Source organism: Eumetopias jubatus, unplaced genomic scaffold, assembly GCF_037043125.1.
Source record: "Eumetopias jubatus isolate StellerSeaLion01/CBP00866 unplaced genomic scaffold, mEumJub1_p1.0 scaffold_7, whole genome shotgun sequence".
NCBI classification, from domain to species: Eukaryota; Metazoa; Chordata; class Mammalia; order Carnivora; family Otariidae; genus Eumetopias; species Eumetopias jubatus.
The window spans coordinates 62,515,749-62,543,032 of NW_028274813.1; the positions used below are offsets into that span (position 1 = coordinate 62,515,749).

The 27,284-nt window shown below is 44.7% G+C and overlaps 1 protein-coding gene across 5 annotated transcripts in view; it reads right to left on the bottom strand.

Moving 5' to 3' along the window:
- Positions 1-7,448: 7,448 nt before the first annotated feature.
- The window catches only part of NPAS3 (neuronal PAS domain protein 3), an 832,468-nt gene continuing 812,632 nt past the window's right edge, over positions 7,449-27,284 (bottom strand). For 4 of the 5 annotated variants that reach the window (XM_088024643.1, XM_088024642.1, XM_088024645.1 and 1 more), the window contains 3 exons: positions 14,231-14,378; positions 10,579-10,703; positions 7,449-8,833 (listed from right to left, as the gene is read on the bottom strand). In XM_088024643.1, coding sequence (XP_087880769.1) covers positions 7,449-8,833; positions 10,579-10,703; positions 14,231-14,378 — 1,658 coding nt within the window. The remainder of the gene's footprint in view (positions 8,834-10,578; positions 10,704-14,230; positions 14,379-27,284) is intronic. The other variant, XM_088024646.1, reaches the window with a different exon arrangement.

Here is a 27,284-nt window from a genome sequence, read left to right on the forward strand (position 1 = left end):
ACTAGAGAGGCTCAAGATGAGATAACAATTTGATCTGGCTGCTAAGAAGTGACTGCCCTCTCAGGCTGTTTTAATTAAGAGCTCAGAGTCCTGGGGCGCCTGGCTGGCTCAGTGGGTACAGCATACAACTCTCGGTCTTGGGGTTGTGCCATCAAGCCCTATGTCGGGTATAGAGATTACTTAAAAAAAATTTAGACCTTCCTCCCCCGCCCCCCCCAAAAAAGAGCTCAGAGTCATGAGCAAGAGATGTAATGGGACTTCTATCCCGGGTTGGCACCAGATCACACCTGGAGATCTATGATTGGCCCCAAGGGCCATATTTTAATAAGACCTCTTACAGGTTGAATTAAGTCCTCGAAAAAGTTAAAGTTGTAACCCCCAGTACCTCAGTACTAATTTCATTTCCTTCTCATAATAAAGTACTGTGGATGAAATTAGTGAAGGTGCAGTCATACTGGAGTAGGATGGCATCCACTCATAATTCAAGAAGGAATCATGAGGCCATAATCCAACAACTGGTGGTATCCTTCCTGGAAGAGGAGAAGCACACTGGGGAGAATGCCATTTGAAGACATAGAGACCCAGAGAGGGCAGAGGGCCCTGTGATGACAGACGCAGAGATCAGAGTGATGAATCTACAAGTCAGGGGGTGCCAAGGATTGCTGGTCACTGCTAGAAGCTAGGAATAGTCTCTCCCTCAGAGCCTGCCAGAAGGAACCAACCATGCTGGCACCTTGAAGTCCGGCTTCTATCCTCCAGAGCTGTGAGAGAATAGATTTGTTTCCAGGCACTCAGTGTGTGGTAAGAAGGCAGCCCTAGGAAAGCAATACAGGGGCCCTGACAAATTCTGGTATGCCCAGATGCGAGTGCCAGGCTAGTGAAGGCATCTGCCACAGAGCCGCTGGATGAAGAGCTGGAAGAACAGGTGGCAGCCTAGAGAGTTACCGAACTCTGATGCCCACCTTCACATATTTGAAGGCCACTCAGATAGCAGAGGGCTCCACTGAACTCCAGAGGTAAGATTTCAGCTCAGCATCCTCTAAGTGTTCCAGCTGTCTGCTAGTGAGCTAGAAAGCCCCTCACCACTAGAATTAAGGAGATGTGATTTCTACATGAGAGTTACTAACATCCTCTGGATGATGCCTGAGTTTACAGCTCATCATGTCAGGAGGATTTGTTATTAAATGGTACCTACTTGAGGATCTAAGATCCACTTACCTAGCTGTCCAGGGCATATGATGTCAAGGCTTACTAAGTTAGCAACTGCTTGGCCTCTTTCTTCTAATTCCCTTCTCTATTTGATTGGCCTAATTTATTGCTGTATACAGAATAGATTGTGTTATGGACACATACACACATCCCCCAGCCAACAGTTATTGATGGCCAACTCCATGCCAGCTGTATGGACTGCCCAGGAGGCAGGAATGAACAAACTTGTTGCTTTGTCCATTTTGCTATTCCTTCCTTGATAGAAACTCAAGCTATCCTGCCATTACCACACTGACATTTCTAGTGGAATCTCTGCCTCTTGACAAGTCGTGTTTCATTTTTTCTTCCTTTCTTCCTTTCTTTTCTTTTTCTTTTTCTTTCTCTTTTGTTCTTTTCTTTTTCTTTTTTTCTTTCTTTCTTTCTTTCTTTCTTTCTTTCTTTCTCTCTCTCTCTCTCTCTTCCTTCCTTCTTTTTCTTTCTTTCTTTCTTTCTTTCTTTCTTTCTTTCTTTCTTTCTTTCTTTTCTTTCTTTCTTTCTTTCTTTCTCTCTCTCGCTCTCTCTCTCTCTCTCTCTCTCTCTCTCTCTTTCTTTCTTTCTTTCTTCTTTCTTCTTTCTTTCTTTCTTTCCCTTCCTTCCTTCTCCCTCCCCTCCCTCCCTCCCTCTTTTCCTTTCCCTTCCCCTCCCTTCCCCTCCTTTCTCTTCATCCCTTCCTTGTCTTTTCTTCCTTCCTTTTTCTTTCTTTTCTCTCTTCTCTCTCTCTTTCTCTCCTTCTTCTCCTTCTTCTTTTTTACATGTCCTCTGAGCAAAGACTATTGGTGAATCACTGAGCTAGACACTAAGGGGGGACATGAAGGTGAACGCCATGGTTTCTGCTTGTGGGGGGTTTACCAGGTCAGTGCCCCCTTCTTTATAATGATTTCTTAGGAAAGCAGGAGCAGCAAAGGACGATCACTTACCTTAGCCACCAGAGTTGTCTCATAAGCCTGCTAGTTGTTATTCTTTGGGAATTATTCTCAAGAACAGAGTTTGCCTTTTGTCACTATATGATATGAAGTATTGGCAAAGGTTATTTTTCTTTCTCTCTTAAGTCCTCCACTCTTTCTACTTTTTGAACCTGGATAACCCTCTTCCTAGCCTGAATAGACTATCTTCTAGGCTTGACAGTATACATTATCTCTTACCTTTGATGTAGTGCATAGGCCAGGTTGACTTCAAATTGTTTCAAACGTGCTCAGTATAAATAGACTTTGTCTAGGAGTAGGCCAAGATGGGTCAGAATTCCGGTCCACAAGGACTAAAACCAGTTGCTTTATGCTCAACTGATGCATAGCTTCTCCTCTTGTCCCACTTGCTGCCTTTTTTGAGATTTTTTTTTTTCCTCGTTCTTTATTGCCAAATAAACGAGTCTCAGCATGGGCTGGGAAAGTGAAGAGGCAGGGTACAGAGAGCTGGCCGCAGATGCCTGTTCTGTCCATGACCTGCACTCTGGAGCCTTGACACGTTGCCTGGCTGCCAGCCCGGCAAGGGAGAGGTCCTGTGCCTCTGGGAGCTCCAGGCCCTGGCTTGGCTTCCAGCCCCATGCCTGGGGTGGTGACAGGGCTTCCTGACTGTCCGTGGGTCTGAGCCCAGAGCTCGCTTGCTCTCTTTTGGGACCCAAGAGGTTTTTTTTTTATTTCATTAGTGACGTATTTTAGCATTGATGGGTACAAATAAAGGACAGGGCACTTGCTGATACTAAGGGAGGCTTGAGCTTGGGTAAGAATCCAGGATTTCCACTATTTCTGCAGAAGCTCCAGATGCTGTGCGATTTCATTGCATCCACCCCTGGCCAGCTGGTGCTTTTCAACTCTCATCACCGCCACCTCCAGATCACAGGGCTGCAGCCATGTCCAGGAATAAAGTGTTAAGGCCCACTGACATTGCCGTCAGCCGACAGAGGGTCAGCCCTAGTAGCACGCTCCTATAATTGCCCCTCTGCCTCTGCAGACCCTCCCCCATGGAAGGTTCTGGAGGCTGCCACTAAGGGCCAGCGTCAGCGGCGCCTACCAGACCGAATGCCTTGGGGAGGCTGGCTTCAGCACTCTGTTCAGGATCGAGTTTCCAGCTTCAGCAATGTTTTGACTTACTCTATTCTTCTGACTCTCCAGAGCGAAAGAGAAAGAGAAATTTTGGAAAAGTGTTGGGAGAACCCAATTCGGTGTTCTTAATTACCTTCTCCCGATTTCCAATTTTCAAGTGTTTATTTCAAGGACCTGTAGCGGGCACTGTAGAGAAATCTAGGGCCCCACAACCATACCCACATTTCCGTATCTGAGGGTCTGACGCAAGCCTCCATTAGTAAAAAGCACCCTCAAATTGGCAAATGTCACTGAAGACTTAAACTAGGGAATGACATTTACTACAGTTGGTGGCTCTGGGACAAAAGTGTTTGCCTTTTGCTTCAGCTCAACCCGTTCCTCTCTCTTCATTTTCTGGAGAGCACAAAATTAACATGTGACCCATCTGTAGCCTTCTCTGAGAGATAGCAAGCTGAAGTTTTCCTTCTTTTTTTGTTAGCCAGCTGACCTGCCTTCAAACGTGGCAGGCTGCATGCTGCGTGCTGACCTAACCAATAACACAGCACAACCAGGACTTACTCTGTCTGGAGAAAGAAAATACATATTTAGTGTAAAGAGAAGATATAAGCAATGGAACGGTTGGTTATACATTATAGATTGTAATAAATGAAAGTATCGAGTGCATTTTCAATGATTAATGTATGAAAACTGTCATCACGTACTGTGCATTAATCAAGAAAAAATGCACACTTCCCATAGTGGTTAACGTGCAGGCCCACTGTTCAGCTTTGATAATGTGCATAATAATGCTCAGTATGACAATGAGTTGGGGTAGCTGAAAATTTAGGATGGTTGCAAGTTTGGTGTAGTATTTGGATTAGCATCTTAATCTGTGCCTTGTCAGCCTCATCACGACACAAACTATGCATTTTTTTTCCAAAACTAGCAAAAATATGAACATATCTTTTTTTTTTAAACTTTTAAAAAAAATCAAGAGTAATGACCAAGGTACCTGCTTAAACAAATACTACCAGCATTCATTAGTTAGGATGGTTACATGTAAAAGAAATGATGCCAGATAGTAACAAATCCAAGAGAAGTTTATTATGAAAATGGCACCTGCGGATGAAAAAATTAAGTTACATAAAGACAACCATGTATGTGACATGTATGAGAATCTACAAAAGTATAAAAAGAACCCTGTTGTAAATGAAGTATGTACATTTCTGATTTGCAGCATTATCAATGGTCAATGAAAAAAAATGTTTCAAAATAAGCCAGGCACTCAGGAAGTTAGGTCCGGTTAGCTTCACACAAAACAAAATGTACCATAGCTGTCGCTTTGTAACGTTTTAATTTTTTTTTTTTTATATATACTGTAGAGTTGGTAACACTGCTAAGATTTTTACGAACAGAATATCCCTTTCCCCATTATTCAGCTACTTGGCACCAGTCTCCTCATAAAAGTTTTCATATATTTGTACAAGAAATAGTTAAAAACACAGACACAGTCTTCACAGGTAATGAAGTGTTTTTTTTCATTTTGTAATTTTAAACACTATGGATTTAGACAGCAGCTGTGATTATCTGTTAGTTTAAATCACCAGAAATCATTTTGACACAACACAGAAACATTTATAAAAGAAAAAAAAAAAGAAAACCAGCTGTCTAGCTGTTGTTTGTAGCTGACAGGTGCATTCCTTTGATTGTTCGCTAGCTAGAGCAGAGCTTCCAGAAGTAATCTTTAAATATCATGACTGGCCTTCTTCACCTGGTAAACCTACTCATATCCTTCAAGTAAGCTCACTATTAAAATTTGTGGCATTTCACTTCTTTTAGTTATTATTCCACAGTGACGTGGGCCCAACTCACAGAATCGAAGGTCCTAGAGGAAACCACTCAACACAGTGATATTCAAAGGACAGCCGAATTACTCTATTAGCATTGCACACATAAACAAATATATATGACAATTCTATATTCCATTATCCCCTCCCCTTTTGTTTTTAAAAAATGTTGGTTGACCTTTGAAATAATTTTCTGTCTCACTGGTAATTGCTTTATATATTGCTCCATCAGCCAACCTGGAAGGAAACCAAAGAAAAGCACCTACTGCTTATATAGGTAGAGCACAAGGGACTCTGGGAATGTTAACAACTGAGGCTATATGGCGTCAATTTATTTAATACATCTGAGCATTATTCTTCAGTGCTTTGTGTTGCACTCCAGAAGAAAAAGTCATACCCAGAACTCCACTGTGGGAAAAAATGGCTCCATTAACCTTGAGCTAGTTAAGAGTCTTTTTATCTCTGAGAACGAAGAAGATTTTGGAGAAGGATAAAGGGGGGGGCAGGAGAGATGAGGAGGGAAAAGGGGAGACTAGGAGAGAGGGAGGGAAAGAAAGGAAAGGTCGGGAGAATATACACCAGCAAAGCAACAGCAGTTTTAAAAAAGTGGAATGGAGGATTCACAGACAGTAGAAGCAGCATAGGGTGGACATTACAGAGGAAGGCCACCACACAAAACTCACTAACCCCCAAGAATCACTGATTCACTAGGACTGCAGGAATGGGACTGGACCACCCCGGACTAGAGAGAGCGCACAGAGAAGACAAAGGACAAAACAACTACATTAGCTTAGTATATACTGCATATAGCAACACACATTGAAACTGCAATGGGACTGACAGCCAAGGACACGTACACATTGCACACATTACAGTTCTCACATCTGTTATTAGATGCCTTAAAAACAGCTGCCAAAGATGGAGTGGAAGAAGAATTTATACTTGACAGTCATTTGGAGTGTTTGACACTACACTGATTTCTGGCAACAAAGACAAAATAGGAGATTTTTTTTCTTTTTAGTTTTTTTCTTTTTTTTTCTTTTTTTTTCTTTTTTACTTAATGTGCGGTTTTTCAGTTGCAGTTATCCGTTTGAAGCTTATTAACCCATTCTTTAGTTTTAAACCGTACTGGTTTTGACCTAGAAATAAGAGAACCAAAGGGGAAAAGAAAATGCCATCAAATCAAATCAGTCCCCCAAAATACAACCTTCCTTTTTTTTTTAGCAAGAAATGAAAAAAAAAATCAAAAACATGTTAAATATCTTTTCCTTCTTTTACTCTGAAGTGTTACTGAAGTTGCAAAAATTAGCCTCAGTTAGACTGAGAAAAGGAAAAAAAAAACAGCTCAACAAAAGGCAGTATGTATCTAAACTCCTCCTCAAATCAGTTTGATTGAGTTTTTCCAAAAGCCCCTTTAAAAAGGGCTTTATTGACCCATTAAATTTAATGTGAGGCTATGTTTGTTAGTTGGGAGGTAAAAAATTTTAAGTCCTGCAGCAAACGTTAATGAGGGCTTTGTCTTAACTAACCAAGGAGACTGCAGCAGCGGACTCCAGACCAGGACAGAACACATTTTTTCCAAAACCCAGCCCAGGAGCTGCATTTTGTATGAAGACATTACAGATTAATAAATGATAGCACCATGGTTTTAGAAATTAAGTTAATGTTTCAGTAATTAACATTTAGTCCAACTTTTTTTTTTAAACATTCTAGTCACAGGCCAGAAATTAAGTTTAAGAACCCAAATTATTTTTATGTGCAAGTAAGAAAATCTTAAAATCTTAACCATAAAAAGAGAATTAAATTCTGCATAAAATTCTAAAATACTATCCCCCTATTTTTTTTAAAGGAATTAGGAACCAAAACAAACAAACAAACAAAAAAACCACCCCATTTCATTTGACTTAGTCAAACAGGGCACATTGTTTATGCTTGTCTCTTTCAATCTTGATCATATCAAGATCTTGATGAAGAAACCCAATGGTTGTCACTTGAGAAATCTCTTGACCACAAGACTGAGTATTCTATGGCAGAGGCATATACACATTAAAGACATCTTAATAAAGATGCAAAGGAAAGCAAAACAACCCAACACACATCTTAGAAGAAGACAAAATGGCAGGCAACTGGTCATCTGACTCTCTGAAGGCAAAAAATAAACATATCTTTACAGGAAAGAATAAGTCAAGTTAAAGAAAGAGGGGGGTGGGGCAGGGGCCGTCGTGGTGAGAGAGGACGCTGACCTGCTCGAATTCAAAGTGCTAGAATTAAAAGGTCTAAACGAAAACGCCGACGATGCCTCCGGGCGGAGCCCTGGCCCGCGCTGGGCGGCGCCTCAGTCCTCCTTGCGCTCCAGAGTCTGTGCCGCGTGGATGCCGTTGCTGTAGACCGGGAAGGGCAGCGTGGAGAAGAGTCCCTCGGCCGTGGTGAACACGTTGCCGGCGGGCATCTGCGTCAGGCTGGCGGCGCTTACGGCGCCGCCGAAGGGTCCTGACATGTTGAGCCGGTGCACGTGGTGGTAGAGCATCTCCATGGGCGTCTTGGGGTCGAGGCCGAAGCCGGGGCTGTTAACGTCCACGAAGTTAACAGCGTGCGCGTTGGGCAACAGGTTGCCCTGCATGGCCAGGGTCACCTCTGCGGGCGCGTAGCGGATGGTGCCGGTGGTGTAGACCCTCTGCGCGGCCGTGCTGGTGGCGGCCAGGGTCCCCGTCACCCTGTGCACCAGCGGGAGCACGACGTTGCCCGCCTGCAACCTCTGCAGCGCCTCCAGGTCCCCAGTGTACAGCAAGGAGTTGGACGTGCTGGGGCCGCTGCCGCCGCCGCCCCCTCCCCCGCCCCCCCCGCCGCCGCCGCCGCCGCCGCCGCCGCCCCCCCCGGGGTGCTTGTCCCGCGGGGACGCCGAGAGCGGGGGCGAGAGCGGGTCGGAGGCGACGGGGGCCAAGGCCGCATTGGCCGAGGCGCCGAACTGAGTTTTGCGGGCGGCGGCGGCGCCGTCGGCGCCCGGCGGGGTGAGGACCGAGTCGGGGATGGCCACGTGCAGCCCCCCGCCGCCCCCGCCACCCTGCGGGGACGGGAAGTGCTCGGAGCTGGGGGGCTTGGTCATGCTATAGGGGGACTCGTTCCTGGAGATCTCCCGGTTGGGCGGGTAGTTCCAGATGCTGCTGTCGTTGTCGAAGTTGATGGGTTCCGAGATCTCCGTCTTGATCTTGAGCACCGAGGCACTGTTGGGGGACGACAGCAGCCGCGGGGGCTCCACGAGGCCCGCGTCCAGGCCGCCGGGGCTCGACGCGCTGGACAGGCGCCGGCGGCTAGCGCTGCCGCCCTTCTGCCGTTTCCGCCTCTTCTTGCGCTTCTGGTGCTTGCTGGAGGCCTGCGCGCCCGCCTCGCCCGCGCTGTCGGAGTCCTTGGCGCTGTCGGACGTGAGCGACTCGCAGTTCTGCAGCCGCAGGTCCGACTCGCTCTCCACGTAGCGCTCCACCTTGATCTGCATGGGGCCCAGCGCGCCGAAGCCGTCCTCGCCCGCCTTGGGGTTCTCAAAGTCCGAGTGCTCGAAGCTGTCGTCGCTGTCGCGGCTGTCCGGGTTGCTGGAGCTGTGGCCGTCCTCGTTGCAGTTCATGTCGTTGTTGCACGCGTTGCCCGACTTCTTCCGGTCGGGGTCCGGGTCCTCGCTGTTCTCGGACTGATTACCCTTCTCGTCGGACTTGGAATTCTCGTTGTCCTCTGCGTGGGGCCAGTGGCCGGAGGTGGCGGCGGGGAGAGGAGACACAAAAGACACCACATTAGCAGGGTGGGGGTTGGGGAGGGTGGGGCGGACGGGGCAGGGCTGGGGAGGTGCATTGGCCCACCTGAGCTGCTCCCCCACCTTAGTCACCTAAAGCCTGGGCTTTCTCTCTCTCTCTCTCTCTCTCTCTCTCTCTCTCTCTCTCTCTCCAGGGCCTCTATTAGCTGGGCCTTTACTCCAAGTGTGGTCCGCAGACCAGCAGCTTTGACATCACCTGGATGCTTGTTACAAATGCACAATCCCAGCTTTTCACCCAGCCTGCTAAATCAGATTCTGTATTTGAACAGGATCCCCAGGTGATCGTTTGGCATATTAACATTTGAGAAGTCCTGCAAAAATATTCAGGGCCTCAGAGTCAATAATCTGGAATAAGATGTTAGTGACATAGAAAAATGATGGTATGCAAGGTGACTTTCTACAGAGGGCTGCACCCTCCGTTGGTGAATATTTGTTCATTATTGAAAACCACACTCCTAATTCCTAAAGGTATTTTTCTTGATCGTGCTTAGCCGTGCAGAGAATCAGATGGTGCTTATTTTTATTTACTTTGATCTCTTCCCCCCACCTAGAATACAGGCTCCGTGGGGCAGGTCATGGAATTGTTGTCTTTTTTTGTTCCCTGCTATATGATACAGAAGTAAGGAGCAGAGCCTGTCTATTTTAGAACTTCTGCCCTAGTAAAGAACTTTCATATGAACTCAGTTTAGGATAGGAAAACAGTCAAGATCTTCTGTGCTTTGCACCTCCTTCCGCTTCCCTGAAGGTTTGTCGAGGGATATGGGCTTACAAGCTTGGAGAGCAGGTGCCCTAGGGATGGAAGGTGGTGGTGGGGGGAACCCCTAGCCATCTGGCAAGTTAGACGGAGAATAGATTTTCCCAGTAACACAACTCAGAAGATTTAGGGATGATGCTGAGTTTATGGCTCTGCCATGATGCTTTTAGATGGCAGCCTGGACTAGAACCTTGGGCAAATCATGGAACTACTTCATTTCCGTAGAAGAGGTTGGGTTAGAAGAGGCTTAGGATTCTTTGCAGCTGTAAGATACTGTGAGTTCTGTGCTCGCCGGCTCTAAGTGAGTCTGTGGGAGTGGGGGTTGAGGATTGGAGGAAAGTAAATTTTTAAATTAACTTCCTTTTGCCCCAAAGAACTACTAGAAAGTCTGCTTTCCAAAGAGTCATTCACCAATGCCATTAAGTATCCTGCTTTGGCGGCTCAATCCCAGCTTGGTAAAGGTGTGAATACGTGGGGCTCAAAGATAGAGACTGTTGTGGAGGTAGCGCAGATAGCGCTGCCTACTGCTCTTGGTAAAGAGGCCAAAGCTAGCTAGGAGGTCAGGGCCGACGTGGAGCGATTGCTAAATCAATCAGTCTCTCTCTCTGCATATTTGTGTACATATAGACATGTTGGGATGTATAAATATATACTAAACATGACACATGCACGTATAGATACCACATATGTATACACATATATGTGTGCACAGATGTATGTGGTGGTACATAAACGCACACGCACACGTGTGCAGAGAGAGACTCAGTATCAACTTGATGTCTGTGTATCAACCTATGTCTCTGGATCCGACGGAGCGGTCGCTCTGCTCCGCCGGCCGCCCTCGGGCCCCCGCCCACCCCTCGTGTTCAGACAGGCAAGCCGTGAGCGCAGAACATGGAGAAGGAGGAATACCTGTAATACCTGAGGTATCTTTAGAGTCTGATTCCGAGTCGGACGTCTCCGAAGATTCCGAAGTTTTCTCTGGCAGGTGGGGGAGCTGTGCAATATCCATGGGTGTGTCCTTGTACTCGGGATTACTGCGGGAGAGGGAGGCATTCATCAGGAGGGCAGACACCCATTCTCGATGGCCTGCTTCTGACCATCTTCTCCCCACTTCCTGGCCCCAAACTTTTGGAGTTGAGAGTTTAAAAGACGCCGTGAGAAATCATTTCTCAGCTCCTTATGGGACTTCTGTAGAAGCTGGGATTTCATGTGCTGGGGATACAGCTGCACCCCGCTACAATGGCTGAATACCCAACTGCCACAGGAAAGCCACTAAAAGGCTTTTAAATAATCAGGGAGCCCTGGGGGCCAGAACACTGTGCTGCTTGACATTCCTCCCAGTCTCACACCTGGGGGGAAGGGAGGGTGAGAAGTACTCTCAGCTAAGCCTTCCCAGGCCTCCTGGTGGGCCCTATCTTCTCTTCGGCTCCTGATGAGTCCATTGCCTCAGTACCCTTGTCCTGGTTCCTTGATGGAGCTTCTCAGCTGTTCAGATGGCTCTACAGCTACCCGGCGTGGGGGCGGCGTGCCGAGCCCTTGGCGCCTGATGATCTGACAGATGCACAGGTGCACCTTGGGATGCATGGGTTATGGCTACTGAACTGTCAACACACCCATTACAATCACATTTTCAGCCGCTCATGTGGTGTACACCTGTGGCTTGTTAGGCTGGGGCTCTGATTGCAGTGGGGAGAGACCCAGTGTGAACGAGGCCCTAACAGAATGGATCTAACCCCATTTGCACAAACGTGCTTAATTTTTGTTCTATTTTTAATTCAGAAACAGGCCTCTTCTGGAAAAGAGAGTTGTGTCCGGTCAGTTTGAGTTAGTTATCTTCTAGAAATGCCACTCCAAGGCCAGCCCAATGAACGAGCAACGTGGGCTCCTGTCATCTCGGGACGCGAGGAAAGCCTCTGGCCTCGAAGCGGAAAAGGGCCTCTTCTACGTTCCATGATGGCTAGCCACCCGGAGACTTAACCAGAGACGATCACTGATCCGTTTGCTACTCTCTAGTGAAGTTCCGATAGTAAAGAGCCAGCGTTTCAGTAGCTACTCTAAAACGGCCGGTGTCGCTCAGAGGGTTAACTCACTAAGATGGATCGTCAGGCATTTACACCTTAGTGTGAATTAGCTTCAGTAGCAGAGCTTTGGCGAGATAATCGGATGAGGCTAATGGTGGGAAGGTGGCCTGAGCGCTTATGCTGTCTCCGAACACTCTGGAGTCCCTGACTCCACCAATGCGCGAGGGAACAGGGAGAAGAGCAGTAGAGGGCCAGTCCTTTCACGACAGGGAAGGAGAGGTCTGAGTGGGCCCAGAAGTGAGGGATTCTGAGGAGGGAGAGGTGGTATGAAAATACTGCTCAGGGAGGAACAAAGGACACGAATGTGGGAGAGAAAAGCAACCTTCAGTGAGTTGCTCTTTTGCTAACATAAATAGTTGCTATTTTGCCAAGGCCACGCACGTCCTTTTCTTCTAGATCTTTAGCCTAGAGAAGTGATACCGATACATGGCGGGCGTGGTGGAGTTTCCTCTGCTGACGCCCATCTGTATTAGTCTCCTTTGGTCCAGATGCCACGGGGCTTCACAAGTCATTTGTCACCCAACTTGTAGCCTTTTATTATTGAATTCAGGGTGAGTCTTTGGGTCAGCTGAGATGGGTCTACCTTGTCTGGGACTGAGGCCCTTCAGCGTGAAAACTGGTCTTTGGGACCCAAACTGCTTCTGTCCTATGGAATTAGATAGACTAGAATCACCGGACACTTGGGAGCTTGTATCCTTTGATCCCAGGCTAGATCAAGGGGGTTGATCCCAAATTTCATGGACTGACCTCTCCTTCACCCTTCTCACTGCCTGCATTTGGGGGCAGAGTAGGAAGTCATGAGACCGATGAGGCAGTAAGAAAGATCCAGACCAGAAGGAATCTCCCTGAATGGGAGCGGCAAGTGTACGGATGACTTCAGTACCCTAAGTTACATCAGCACGGGGGACAGATAGCTTCTAGTCTGTGGTGTCCCTGTTACTAATGCCTCATTTCTAATAGTAATGGGTCTCCTTGGCACAGCACCATTTTTGACCAGCCAAAGAATGTTAGTGCCACACTACCTTATTCTGTTTTCTCTCTGGCATGTGAGTTTTTACAACCTGCATCACACATAGCCACTATTCCATAAGCCTCTTGGCAAAAGGATTCCTTGATATCAGAACCCATCTTGAGCATATCACAAACACAGGGGAAGGTTCGAGTGAAAATCAGGTCTCCGAGAAAGCCACATTAAATACACATACTTGGACCTTTAGAGAGAATTAATGTAGAGTAGAAGAGGTCAAAAAAGGAAAAAGAAAGTAGATAAATGGAGACTCTTTTAAGTGGTGCACATTAAGGCCCTCTCTAGAGCAATAATCATTAGTGTCTGATTGATATGCTATTGGTAGCAAGCACATTCATGCCTTCGAGTCATCACCGACGTACGCGAACACACTCTGAAGGGTCAGTGTGCTGATGAGCTATGGTTGTCAGCGTCTCGGCTCCATTTGGCTGTCTCAAAGAAAAATGGGATTCAGGTACTCCCTGTCTAGATTATCAGCCAAAGGGCAGCAACTTCCATTCATAAGACCTACCGGAAGCTTTCCTATTCAGACCACGTGTGGGTTCTGCGTGGTGGCTTCCGGCCAAGAGAAGCCAAAAACTGGAATGACGGTGGTGGGAGACGGCCAGGCCTCGAGCCTCCTGATAGTTTCAGGACAGGATTGGTGGAAAACCTCCTGGAAATTCTGCCCCCAGAAGCAGACCACCCCGGCTGTCGGTCTTGGTTTTCTTTTTGCTCGTTTGACTCCGGAGATGAGAAAGCAGATGAGGAAGGCGAGAGAAATGGGGTGGTGGACTAGAATTTAGGGAGCTGTTGAGCCTGGCCTCATTTACGGATGTCAATTTGAGGGCACATTAAGATAGCAGTAAAACTGGACTGAGGCCACATGGCATCAGGCACAAGAAGATTGCTTTCATTTATAGACTGATACTGCCCTGATTCTGGCAAAGCAGCTCACTCAGCTTACCAAAACTTGAATGCCCAGGGAATCCAATGTGGTGTAATATGCTTAAGGTTTCAAAGGGATGGAATACAGGGGGGATATAATGCACCCTGCCCCTTCTTCCCCATGCCCTTTTGCTCAATTTTCTCAAGGACTAGAATGCATGAGTGTAGGCTGACGGGGTAGGGAGAAGCGGGTGCTTCTTGAATGCTTCATCTGTGGACAGAAGTCTGTAATTTTTTTTTTTCCCTAGCCTGAACATTTGTGGGGGATACCAAAGCAACTTCTGCAGAGCTGCCCAAAGGTTGGCAGACCAAGAATTACTGAAAATGTTGTGAATCTGCCCTAGATGTCCCCTCCAAAATAGCTCTGATCTTTTCATATTTCTTTGAGTCCCATGGAAGGAAAAGCAGAATTTCCACATAATTCCACACCAGAGACTGCCAAAAGATAATAAAACATGTCAGCTATTAACCATGGGCTGCATATTTTATAACTGACGCAGAAATGAAAAAGAATTAGAAAATATACCTAAGAAGATAATTCACCCAGATGATATTCTTCTCATTTGCGTTCTTGGCATTAATAGCTATGGTGGCACTAGATTGTATCCAAATATATCCTCCATTCTTCTGCATCCAGCGATAGTACTTCGTCACACACTGGCCCTTATTCAGCACTGGGGGTAAAAACAAAACAAAACAGAAGGCATTGTGTATTAAGACGAGGACCAAATGATTATCATCTCGGCAAAACGGCACGCTTAGAAAGGGGAGGTCCTGCACTAAGCCAGGGGTGCCCTTCTGTAAGCTTAATGTAGAATGCCATTAGTAGGACAAATAAAATCAACAATTCAGTGGAGCGAGGGTTACTAGCATTTGTAGCAAGACTTTATTCCGTTTTGGGCAGCCATGGTGTGAACGGAAGAATAAAAGGACCACAAATCTTGTTGGCTCACAGAATACCTAATGTGGTGTGGATATTGTCAATGGGTTTGACGTCAGACGCTAACAAAGGAAAATCTGTATGTGATTTATTCATAGCTGCGAGGTAGATCTCTTTGAGATTCCAGATATTTGAATGGTTCCGAAGATGCTTTACCTGTCTTTGATCATTTCACCTCAGTGCAAGCAGTATCAACCAGTGTCCTCGTACATCTGTTCCTTTTGATCTTGTCGAACAGAATATGTAGTCCATGTATGAACGAAATTTACATTGGTCAGTCAGGGGAAATTCTGGTGAGACTTTACTGACTGTGGGAGCAAAATAAATCCCCCGGCCAAGTCAGAGAGAAACCCTGGCCTAAGGGAGGCACAGAATTAACTTGGTGAGAGCCAAACAGAGTGACAGCTCCACACAGGCTCTGAAATATGGCCCCAAATGAAGGAACAAGTAAAAACAATCAGTAATGTGAATGGTGCCATTAAATACCCACTGAAGGAGAGCTTTAAAATGCAGATGTTAAAAATGATACTTTAACCAAAATCTTGCCAAGTTGAAATTGATTTGATTTGTATCTGGGTACTCCTGAGCTAGTAAAGGGGAAAGTGTAGTAAATCATCCCCTGAAATAAAGTGCTATGGAAAGGAATGGTTTAAAATGATGCCGGAAATGTGCAAAACCTGCTGTTACTACTTGGCTAGGGATCCCAGCGACTCCACACCCCCGAAAGCGCGCCAGCTGGTTGGCCACTAGAGGGCAGTGTGCACTCGTCCACGTTGCCCACTTTTTGGCATGTCCTTGTCTCCGTCTGCTAAAATGAAAAACCTCTAACTGCTGTAATAAATTTGGCTAAATTAGCTGCTAAATGGTTATCTCAAGTAATATGTATTTGCATTAATCATCTTGCTCTAAACCAGAACAAGCCAGAGTCCTAAAGATGTAGTAAATTCATATTGTCCATTTAATTACGGCTAATAAGTGCTTCATATACAATAGTTTCGTGAAGTACATTTTGATTTTTTTTGGGGGGGTTGGATGGGTAAAGGGAAGTCACTTTGGAAAAGAGCCGTGTTTTAAGGCTGTGGAAGCTCATCCCGTCACGTCCAAGCCACTCTTCGTGGCTCCAAAGGTGATCACAAAATCCCCCTCCACATCGCCATGTCCCTAAACATAGAAGCCCCGATGCCGGTCTCCCATGCTCCCTTTGCCTCACGATGCACTCAATGGATGGCTGTAAAATGTAATAATTATGTCTTCACAGTTGCTTGAGAAAGATTGGCTTTGATGAGTGCTTCACATAGTGGCAAGCTCTGTTCTGAAACTACTCAGCAGTTCAGGGTATTTTTAAGGCCCGGAACTGTCACTTCTCCTGGCGGCGAGGTTCCAAAGGTAGCATTGTCCTCTCATTTTGTAGGCAATTGTAAGTTCTGCCATTCTGCATGCATGGCTTCCCAGGCTACAAAACTGCGTGGTGAAGCTGAGAGCAGGAAAATACTAACTCTGCCGTACAGCTCTTCTGTCAAATCGCTGTTGCATGCAACAAGATGTGCTTTTATTCAAATCCTCTCAACCTGGTTACCTATTAATAGAGGAAGGACGGGTTATGAAATTTTGCCCACTATTTTCACAGAGAGAAACGGAGAGCACCCCCATCGGCGGTCGGTGTATAATTCTATCTGCTCTTGTCTCTGGACTAAGGAATAATTGCAAATGGATCTAGTATTTTTAACGAGGGCAAAGAGACGAAGAGGCCCCTTTTTTTGGAATCTCACCTGAAGAAAACACTGAGCTGGCAGGCCAGATCAGCCCAGCCTGGCTGGGGATTCCGGACTGCACTGTGACCATTGGTAGGCAAAAAAAAAAAAAAAAAAATTATCCCCAGGATACAGTGCATAGAAAGGGGAAAAGTGCGAAAGGACTTCTAAAGTTAAATTAGAATTTGCAGAATCAACATAAAGATCCCCCCCACCCATTCCTTATAATACTTTCTCTTCTTTAAAAACGAAGAAACAGGGCGCCTGGGTGGCTCAGATGGTTAAGCGTCTGCCTTCTGCTCAGGTCATGATCCCAGGCTCCTGGGATCGAGTCCCGCATCGGGCTCCCTGCTCAGTGGGGAAGCCTGCTTCTCCCTCTGCTTCTCTCTCTCTCTCTCTCTCATGAATAAATAAATAAAATCTTTAAAAAAAAACCAAAGAAACAAAATCTCAATTCTGAAATGCATAGCCAGCAAAAACATCTGCCTCCTTGGTGAGCTCCACGTGTGTGCCGTGAAAGGCGCCGAAAGACTAATGTGGTGTCGTCTTTTGGAGCTAAGGCAGTATGACTCTGTTTCCCGAGAATAAATACAGATTTAGTAGGGCCCAATAATGCAGGCTTCTCCATCAGCCTGGCCAAGGGCCATCTAGCAAAGAGAGGAGACCTAACTGAGAGAGGCAGGCTTGGTAGGTCTTCGTGTGAGGAAGTGATTGTGGAGGGACCGCTGAGGAAGGGGGCCCCCTCAGGCTCCTTTGGGGAGTCAGGCAGCCGCCTGAGTGCCATAAGGTGCTGTGGGGAATGCCACAAAGCAGGTCTGGGAGCCCATCGCGGTTGGCAGGAGAAAACAAGTTTCATCTAATCCATTCCCCTAATCCCTGGGCCAGCCGGACAAACGGTTCTGCAGAGGCGAAGGTGCATTCTGGCCTGGACGCCGGTCTTGGCTCTTTCCTGAGGACTAGCGTTTTCTGAATATGACCTCCATGTGTCAGTGGGAAATCGGACAGTGAGAGAGAAGGTACTGAGTTAGCTCCTGCTACAGCAGGAAATGGGGACCAAAATATTGCCCTAGCTGGTTTTGTTTTCCAGGAGGTCCCACAAAAAGAAGTCACAATGGAATTTTGCTTCTTTTAAGATGAACAAGGAATCATTTTTGCTTGGGGCTCCAGAATATAAATTTATGACTTTGGGATGAAGCTTCTTTCTTTAAAAAAAAAAAAAAAAATCATACTGGCAAATCAGTTGGATCATTCCAGCTGCGCCAGAGGCAGGCTCTGACAGTTTTTCCTGAGCTCATGTGGTCCTAATCAGCTCAAGAAGAAAAGCCACCTTGGTGCCAGTTTGAAAGAGATTTCTAGTTTGTAATAAATTAGACAACTTGAAAAAACAAAAACTTTTTCAATTCGCTTTAATCCGGTGGCTGTTGTTTTTTATTTGTGAGTTTTAGCTTTAGCTAATGGAGCAAAATGAGAGAATGTTTGTGTCAGACACTCTCCTAAAATCCCCTTTGTGGGGAAAATCCGAAAAAAGCATGACGTAAGTTACTTGATATGGAAGTCCTAAAAAAACAGCTAATTGTCCCTTGAAAAGAGATACATAGTCATCAAACCAATGAGCTGCAGACTAAGTTCATAACAATGTGCTCAAACTAAACTATAAAGAGAGGAAGCAGAGAGAGAAAGAAAATTTATATGTGGGTCGTATTTTTAGCTTTATACCATGATACGGTCTGAGTACTTTTAATACATAACCTGGCATCTTTGATGTATCTCAAAGTTTCCTTTTTGGTGTCCAAAATTTTTGACAGAGCAGCCCGCGTGCCCCTCGCTGGATTCACCGGTCACATCACAACATCTCTAGAATTATGTCGTTTAGGTTGTACCATAGGAATTAGTTTTTATATAAGGCTCTCACAACGTTTTGATGGCCTTTACGGGGATTATACAGGGTAATCGTGAAGACATGGGGAGGATGGATACCTGTTTCCTAGGTTCACTTACAATCTTGAAGGGTCCCAGGTATGATTCTGAGCACCTCTGCTAGCACGTGAGAACTTGTTTCTTTTACTCTGAAGTCCAGGGTGTAACCAATTGTTCTTGGCTACTGTTGCTCTCAGGAGAACCAAGAAGTGGTCATCAGCGCCTCCCCACATTGCAAGCTGAAGGTGCCTTTGAGTTACAGGCTGTGCCCTTTAGAGGACAGAGGTGACTCCACGTTTGTGAGAAGAGTATAACAAAGAGAAGCAATTCCTGCTGGTTGAACTGTTCCAGTCCTGCTCATCTGACAATTTTTGGCTATTGGCATCAAAATCCCACCCACCCCCAGCTGTGAAGGGAGTGACCAATACAGTTCAATCAAAAGAAAACTGCAGGGTGTTACTGAATATCTTTGAAAAATGTCACCTGGCCTCTTGGCTTGAGTTTAAGTGGGAGGCATACGAGAAATGTCCTGCCTGTGGAGGAGAACACCTCTCCCCCTCAACCTGATGAACTCTTGCTGAAGCACACATCCATGGCTCTGCACACAGGCACCAACAGAGGGATTTCAGTTTTCCTTGGGAAAACTTCGTCCCCAGAAATAGACCGATGATTGAAAGGACATAAAGGAAGCCTGTGTCTGTGGCAGGCACATAATTCTGTTAGTAAATCAAAACAAATCAGTACAAGTTTGCCTTCAGAAATATGGAGAAAAAAAGAGAACATGGTCTCTTCCTGTTGGGCTGTTCTACCAAATCAAAGCCAAAGATTCTAAATAGTGAGTTACTTGTGTCTTAAAAAAGAAGGAAGCAGTCTAATTCAGTTTGAAGAGGAGATGAAGAACACATATCAAAAGCGGTCTTTTAGCAAAATGTCTCACAAAAGGACATTTTAGTGGTTTGCATATGCATTAAAAAGCTGCAATACTTGGCGTATTCAGGTAAGTATAGAATAAATAGGAAATGGTGAGATCATCGGAGATTGCACACTTCACATTCACACAGCTGAACAAAGAGCTTCATTATCGTCATGGCGATAGGAGGACGCATCTGCTGCGCCATTCACCCCTCTGTGAGGTACCTTCATCAGTGGCTGCACAGAATGGAGAGGGGGTGCTTTCTCTCAGGAACCCAAATACTATTTTGGAGTTCACTAATGTGGAGAGCGTGCAAGTAAGGCGGGGGGTTGTGTGCTAGAATCACACCTTTCTACTTAATACCACAGTTGGGTGCTTAGCTGTAGCCACTGGTTTTCTTTCTACATTCACAAAACTGGCAGATGAAACATGAAAAAGAATACTGACTCCTTTAATCTCTGCTTCTCCACCTAAGGCCCAAGGCAGGCTGACAGGGAACTTCATTCTGGAAACAGGACTTTTTTTTTTTTTTTAATTCTGGATTACTTTTCCCCTCTGCTTTTGAAAACTGTGGGCTATAGGGGAATGAACCTGACATAGACTTAAAACAGGAACAAGTTTCTTTATCTAAAGTTATAGTCCTTGATGCTTACAGGAAGGTCATTTTCAAAACCCACAGGAGAAACAGCAGAAACTGGGCATTAGGTGCTTTATTTACTTGCAATAGAGACAGTTTTTCATTTAGAACTGCTCATAGGATCAACCAAGGCTTTGATGCTGTGCAGACTTTCCTATAGATTTTGCAATTAGTGAGCTAGATGTCTTAAATAGCAGGCATCCACAAATTGGTTTTTAGTTTTTTTGTGAATCTATGTGCCGAGCAATATTTGGTAAAGTTTAATGGTATTTGATACTTAACGTGAGTTACGAGCTTGAGGACAGAAGACCTGTGGCTGTTCTGTGAATGACTATGCATCATCTATGGATTTTCCCCCTAATACACTAATGACAGGCCCTGCTTGAATCGCTATCTGTGTGATTTATAACCTCAGAAGAGGTTTTTTCCTACACCACTGCCAATTGATAGATTTTTATTAACTGTTAATATTGAATCATGCAGAAAACTTTTCATTGATTTAGGACATGTCAATTTGTTAAGTTTTAAAAAAACAAATTCCCCTTTTCTTCATGATAGTGTACTGAGTTGGAGACCAAGGCTTTTAAACACCGATGGTATCGTGTTCTAGGACGGGAAAAATCAGTGATGGTCAGCATGAGTGACATTTGAGGTCTCAGATCTTTTTTTTTTCCAAGCTGTTTTCAGTCCAGCCAGAGTTTTTTTACCACCCATTCGCACCCTTCTTGACCTAAAATAGTTAAGGACAGGGTATTTCTTAGCCCTTACACTTTGTTGGTGGGGGGTGGGGGTGGGGATTTGCCATATAAAGGGAAGCAGTGAACTCTTCAGGGAATTAAGAAAACTTTATGGCTAGGAAATGAGGGAAATGGATTTATTCACTCACTCAATAAATATTCTTTTGAGCGCCTACTTACTCTGTGCCAGACACGGGGGGATCTCTCAGTATGCGAAAATTGGTCATGGGCCTGTTGCCCTATTTGTCTCAGTCTCGTAATTCCATTCCCTTACCAGTGATTGGCTTAGGTTTGGAATATGGTGAAACAGCGGACAATTGAGACCCCCGGGGAGGTCTCTCTCGTTGGGAGTTGTTGGGGAAGTTTTCTTCATTCTGAAAATAGGACTTATCTCGATTTCCATTGCTATGGGAGACAAGGACTTACCGTTTTCACTAAGAAACTTTAACCGTGATAATTCTTAGGGAAAGTGGGATGAGGGTCAGAAAGCACAGGGGTCTGATCTTGTCCTTTTAAAAATGAAGTATTGGGGCGCCTGGGTGGCTCAGTCAGTTAAGCATCTGCCTTCAGCTTAGGTCATGATCCCAGGGTCCTGGGATCGAGCCCCGCATTGGGCTCCTTGTTCCGCGGGAAGGCTGCTTCTCCCTCTCTCTCTGCCTCTGCCACTCCCCCTGCTTGTGCTCTCTCTCTTGCTGTCTCTGTCAAATAAATAAATTCTTTAAAAAAAATGAAGTATTGGGCAAGGTTAAGCTGGAATGTAGGGAGAACTAAAAAAAGGTAGAAGCATGAGGTTGCATCTTTACCTCAGATTTATGTCTCTCATGGACCCTGTGTTTCTGGATGAGGTCATTTTATGAAGTCCACTAAACATCGTTAGCAAGAAATATGTAAGTGGTGAGGCATAGGTATACAGAAACTAGTGTTTGGCAAAATCAGGAATATTTAAAGGAGCCCAGGCAAATGTCATTTATTCACCTGTTGTGTAGATTTTCAGAAATCCAAAGGCTTTGTTGTGAAAACAGGTCAGATTTTCCCAGGTAGCAGCCGCTGTTGGTTGTCCACTGAGCAGCTGTTCCTTTTTTCCCAGTTTTATTTAGAAATAATTGACATACGTCACTGTGTGCGTTTGAACACGCAGCACGGTGGTTCGATTTACATATATTATGAAACAGTGACCACAAATAGGTTCAGCTAACCTTCATCTTCTCATATAGGTAAAATAAGAAGGGAAAAGAAGGATAAAGGAAGAAAATGTCCTCCTTGTGAGCTCTTAGGACTGACTCTGAACCCCTTTCCTATAGATCCTGCGGCAGTGTGAGTTGCAGTCGTCATGGTGGGGATGGAGCAGCTGTTCTAGCACTTCTTCCTGGATCAGGGACCTTTCCCGAGTCCCAGGGGGGACAAGCCTTGATTGTTTAAGCCAGTCACGGTCACTGAATCCAGCGTGTGGCTCAGGCTTGGGCACTTGATGAAATGCTGGACAATGAGACATGGGTTGGGGGGGCTCGCTATCTGGGAGGGCTGCGATGAGTATTTTTTTTTTTTAAGATTTTATTTATTTATTCATGAGAGACAGAGAGAGAGAGAGGCAGAGGCAGAGGGAGAAGCAGGCTCCCCGCGGAGCAGGGAGCCCGATGCGGGACTTGATCCCAGGACCCTGGGATCATGACCTGAGCCGAAGGCAGACGCTTAACTGGCTGAGCCACCCAGGCGTCCCTGCGATGAGTATTTTCTTTCCAAAATGAACACAAAATAGTGACTGACCCTTTCCTGACTTTGGACATTGTCTTGTGAGGGACTGGTGATGGGCAGGGCTACAGCTGTCTTTTGATCATGAAGAGAAACTGAAGACAATTACAGAGGAGGTTCATATCCTTTTTGCATGGGTTTTCTGTCACTTGGAAGTGGATGCATTCTAGTCGATGTGCCCCACCAAAAATTCTAGGAAGCCAGAGGGGATGCGGAGTTCATAAAAAGGTTCAAATGACCTGATCCTTAATTTATGCTAAATTTTTGGGAAAACCATTGTATGCTAAACACATACACAAATTAAGTCCCTATACCCCTCATCTGCGTTAAACTAGGAAAAGTTTGAGGTTTTTTTTTTGAGATAGGCAAGGTGTCATTGAATCAACATTTTAAGGAAAATAGTTATAAAATATATACCTGCATTTTGTTCTTAATCTCGTATAAAGTACAAGAAGTGATGGAACTGATTTTATTTTGGTTGATTCAGGTTAAAATGGATGTCTTAGAAGTATTTTTTTTCTGATCATGTTTTATAAGAGCAATGGGGGTTAGTTTCTCTCAAATATCAGGTATTCCTTATTATGATAATAAAAGCAGCTACTAATTGAAATAGGAACAAGGAAAAGCCCAGGGATCCACGTTCGGATTGTATTAGAATATATCCATCCCATTGAAGTTCCAGCTTACTTCCTGGGCAGAAAGGAAAGATGGTGTGTTGCTGTATTCTGTGTCCTTTTATGCTCTTCTAAGCCTGGAATGTCCCTGACCCTGCACTTCTGCCCATCTCCTGCCACTGTGGCTTCCTGCCATCCTCTTTCAAGGTCCAGGGCAGATGTGGTGCCTCTGGAATTTCTTGTCCGTCCTCCCTTGTTGCCCGCGCCCCCCCCACCCCAATCTCTGGGATTTCTGTGTTTTATTCATCTCAACAGTCCTCATTTGATGCTACCTTTTCAAAATTGGCTGTTTTCATGCTGTCTTCCCTACTACCATGTAAGCTCCTGGAAGGTAGAGACCACATCTTAGTTATTGTTCAAACCTTATTGGAATACCACAAAACTTTGTATATAAGCGACTGCCTTTGGCTCAGGTCATGATCCTGGAGTCCAGGGATCGAGTCCCACATCGGGCTCCCTGCTCGGCAGGGAGTCTCCTGCTCCCTCTGACCCTCTTCCCTCTCGTGCTCTCTATCTCTCATTCTCTCTCTCTCAAATAAATAAATAAAATCTTAAAAAAAAAGCTTTGTATATAGTAAGTACCACATATATTAGGTGAACTTGAACAGGGAAAATGCTACTGTTGTATTCACATATGTAACAAGTACATGGAAAAATATTCACCTGGGGAAAAAAATGAAAGACCTCCTTTTCCTTACGAGTTGACTGTTACTTCTATTTAGACTTTATTAGCTTTCTCCACTCCACTCAAAACTTTGCACCTTTGTAAAGAAGTCCATCTCTTTATCAAGTAATCACATACTCATTTCATTTGAACACTGCCTGAGATACCCTCAGAGTCATTTCGCTACTTATATTTTACAGTATTCACAAAATTCATCCAACTGGAGGGGAATATGAAGCCCCCTAAGATTGCTAGTCAGTTTGCATTTACTTTTACTTCATATACAAGAAAGCCTTCGAAATACTAGTATAAGTCAGTCCTCAAACGTTAACCAGAATGGGAGTCTGCTAGGGATCTTGTTGACTGCAAGTCTGGATTCATTAAGCTGGGGGTAGGCACTTCTGTAATGCAGTGGTGGAAGGACACTCAACTGATAGTTAGGCCCTTGCTAGTCTCTGTTCTCTGTGTGCCTGCCTTTAGCCTGGAAAAGCCAAAATCAGTACTCTCCCAAAAAGAAAAGAAAAAAAAAAAAGCGAAAATAATACGTCATTCACTTCTGCATAAAACCCTGACTTGACAATCTTTTTTGGTTAACGGACAGGCACACGATGTGGGCTGACTTGGCTTCTGAAAACAGTCTGACATGGTAGCTGTTACGTGTACCTTCTTTCAGGGGCATTTTCATATTCATACAGAAGAAGATGAAAAACTCATTTGCTTTGGGAAAAAGTCTAGCCAATGATCGGGTCGCGGCTAAATCCCCGAAGTCCCAGCCCTGAAAAAAGCTAAGACCAGAGACTAGAAAGAAGTCCCCTGTGCTCTCTGCACTTGGCCCATCCACCAAACTTTGCACCTTCCTCTCTCCCTGCACCGCAGCTTCCTTTCCGGTGTGCAGTGGCTGCGTACGTAGATCAACAATTAAATTCCCCCTTTGTTTGCGTGGTAGATGACAAATGCATGGAGGACATCTTGTGTTTCCGAGGCAGGCAGGGCACTTACTTTGATTGATGCTCGGTTGTGGAAAAAAATGAGCTGGGAAGGAATTACAATGGAGGGCCTGCAGACTGGAAGGGGATATACTAATTAGTCCTGCATTAAGCAGTCGGCTTGCATTTGGCGATGAGACGCCTTCAGGAGGGAAGCGGAGGGGTTATTGATGCAAAACAGCATGCAATGCATTCTGCCAGGTAGCTGTGCATGAGCATGACTTTTGTTAAGAAGGATAAAATTTTGTAATTAAGAAATAAAGGCTGAGGCTAATGTATTTTTTTTTTAACATCCCCTAAATATATTGGGTAGGCCGTGTTTTTTAATTCTATAAGATCTCACAGACAAGCTGCAAGGCCTTCTGTCTTTGTGAAATAACTCTTGCAGAGTTTCCTCATTCTGGGTAAGGTGCTAGGAAGGGAAAACTGCTACCACTTTTAGCTTTCCTGGCTCCTTTTTCTTGAAAGTCCCACAGCGGCAGAGCCTCGAGCCTTGCAAGTGGATCACAACATTATAGAGGGAAGGGAAATCTCCCTTGGCCACTCTGTCTAGGTTTTAGAGAGTTGCTCATTTGACCCGGGAAGGACCCCGGGGATATCTCAAGACAAATTCAGCAACTTCTATAGACAAAAGGCTGGATTAAAAGGGACAAACGAGAAATGCAAAACACGTTCCTCTGTTTGGTTTAGCATTAGTGGTCTGCCCTTCTATATTTGGGCTACCAGCAGAGGTAGAGTAGTAGATGGTTGAGTGGCTCTCGAATGCTTGAGCTAATTGGGGCGTCAGACTCGAGGGAGACCTGACTGGTCATCTGGAGGTCAGTACCTCCTGAGCAGTGGAGAACTGGAGCCTGGTAGGCCAAGATGCTCAAATAATTGCTTATATGAGTAGTTGAAAATTCAAACCTTGAAATGTTGATTGGGTGAATTCAGCCTGGAGAATCAGTGAAATTGGGTTCAATGACTCCAGGACGGTGATGTAAGGAAAAGAAAAATCACAGAGGTCTTTGGTCACAGTGTGAAAGAAGAGGTCCTACAACCCCCTTGGTTTTAGAATCCCAGTATAATTTCACTCACCCACCATGTTGGTATAGATAATGCGATTCTTAGTGATTCTTTATGTTGAAAGCCAGTGAACTATCAGGCGTCTCATGTTAACTTAGTGGGAGAGTGAATGGTCCAAAGTTCTTGGTTCAACTGATGAAAGTTGTCAGTTCCTGATGCAGCTGAGATTCCCTTTTACTTTTCTTATTCTAGAGACAAGTTCATCTATGGATTTACAGATGCCTATGCTAGGAAAAAGATATAAGTGATAAAGATAGCATTTTGAGTTATCAAAGACTATGGAGTCTTTTCTTTTTTTATCTGTAAACTGGAGCATAAGACATATCAAAATATCAGAAATATTATCAGATGGCTAAAACCTGTCTTTCGTGCACAGAAACAGGAATTGTGCCAATAGCTCTAGGAAGAAGAGCTAAATAGTTAATGTGGTTTATTGTTTAACCGTCCCTTTGTTTTAGAATCCTATCTTATTTTTGAGCTGATTCTATGCCACCATGACCTTCTCCTGCCAAGAAGGTACAGTCGAGGCATCCTTCAGTAATAGCCTAGGGCTTTGGACAAGCAAGATACTGTGCTGGCTTTTTTCCTTTTCTTCCAGTGTTTACACAACCAAGACTTATTACATGCTCTGTCATTTTGTTACTGGGCTGGCTTTGGTTTGAGAATTAGGTAAACATCAGACATTCCATCACACAATTTTAGACTCAATCTTACTTTATAATGATGTTAATGTTTATTGTACAAAGCGAGATGCATTTGTATATTTTAGCATTTTATTTCAGTCACAGAATGCAAAACCTGACTTTGGCATCAGTTTGATTGTGTGTGTGTGTGTGTGTGTGTGTGTGTGTGTGTGTGTGTGTGATTGAAGATATTAAGCACTACAAGAACGTTGAAATTTCAATCTGATTAGGATCAAAATTCTTCAGGATCAAAACCCTCCTTTTCCTCCCCCTACAGCTTTACTAATTGTGTGCTACTTGACATTGTGGAGTTATTCCACAGCATGAGAGCTAAATATGTGAAGTGTATTTTACTGTGCAGAATTATCAGCTCATTTTATTTGTTTTTCATGTGTTTGAGGTTATTAAAAGAACTTAAAATTAGAAGTCGTGTGTATGAGTTGAAAGAGCGAACTCAATCATTGTTAGGAGGCTAAATCATAAAGCAATAGCCAGTATGTCAATATCAAGTAATGAAAAAAAAATCACAGAATTTAAAAGCATACCTTCTCTGTTTATTAGTTGGCACAATACCAGAAAAATTAGGCGACTAGCACAATAGTGAATGGCAGAGTTGTTTATTTTCAGCACTCTCAAATTATTCTGGTTACTGAAAATGAGATAAAAGTAGATCGGAAAGAATGGCATCAAACATATTTGTTGGAGACCTTTGCTTCATGGGAAGAAATGAACTGCCCTAGCTCACTGTTCCTGAGGAATTGTGTTTCTTCAAGCTGTAAATCAAATCCCAGAGAGATAGCATGACGTTTTCCAAGTAATAACTGAAGATGACATAGTTCTTTTTTGTCAGCACCGGGTTTCTGA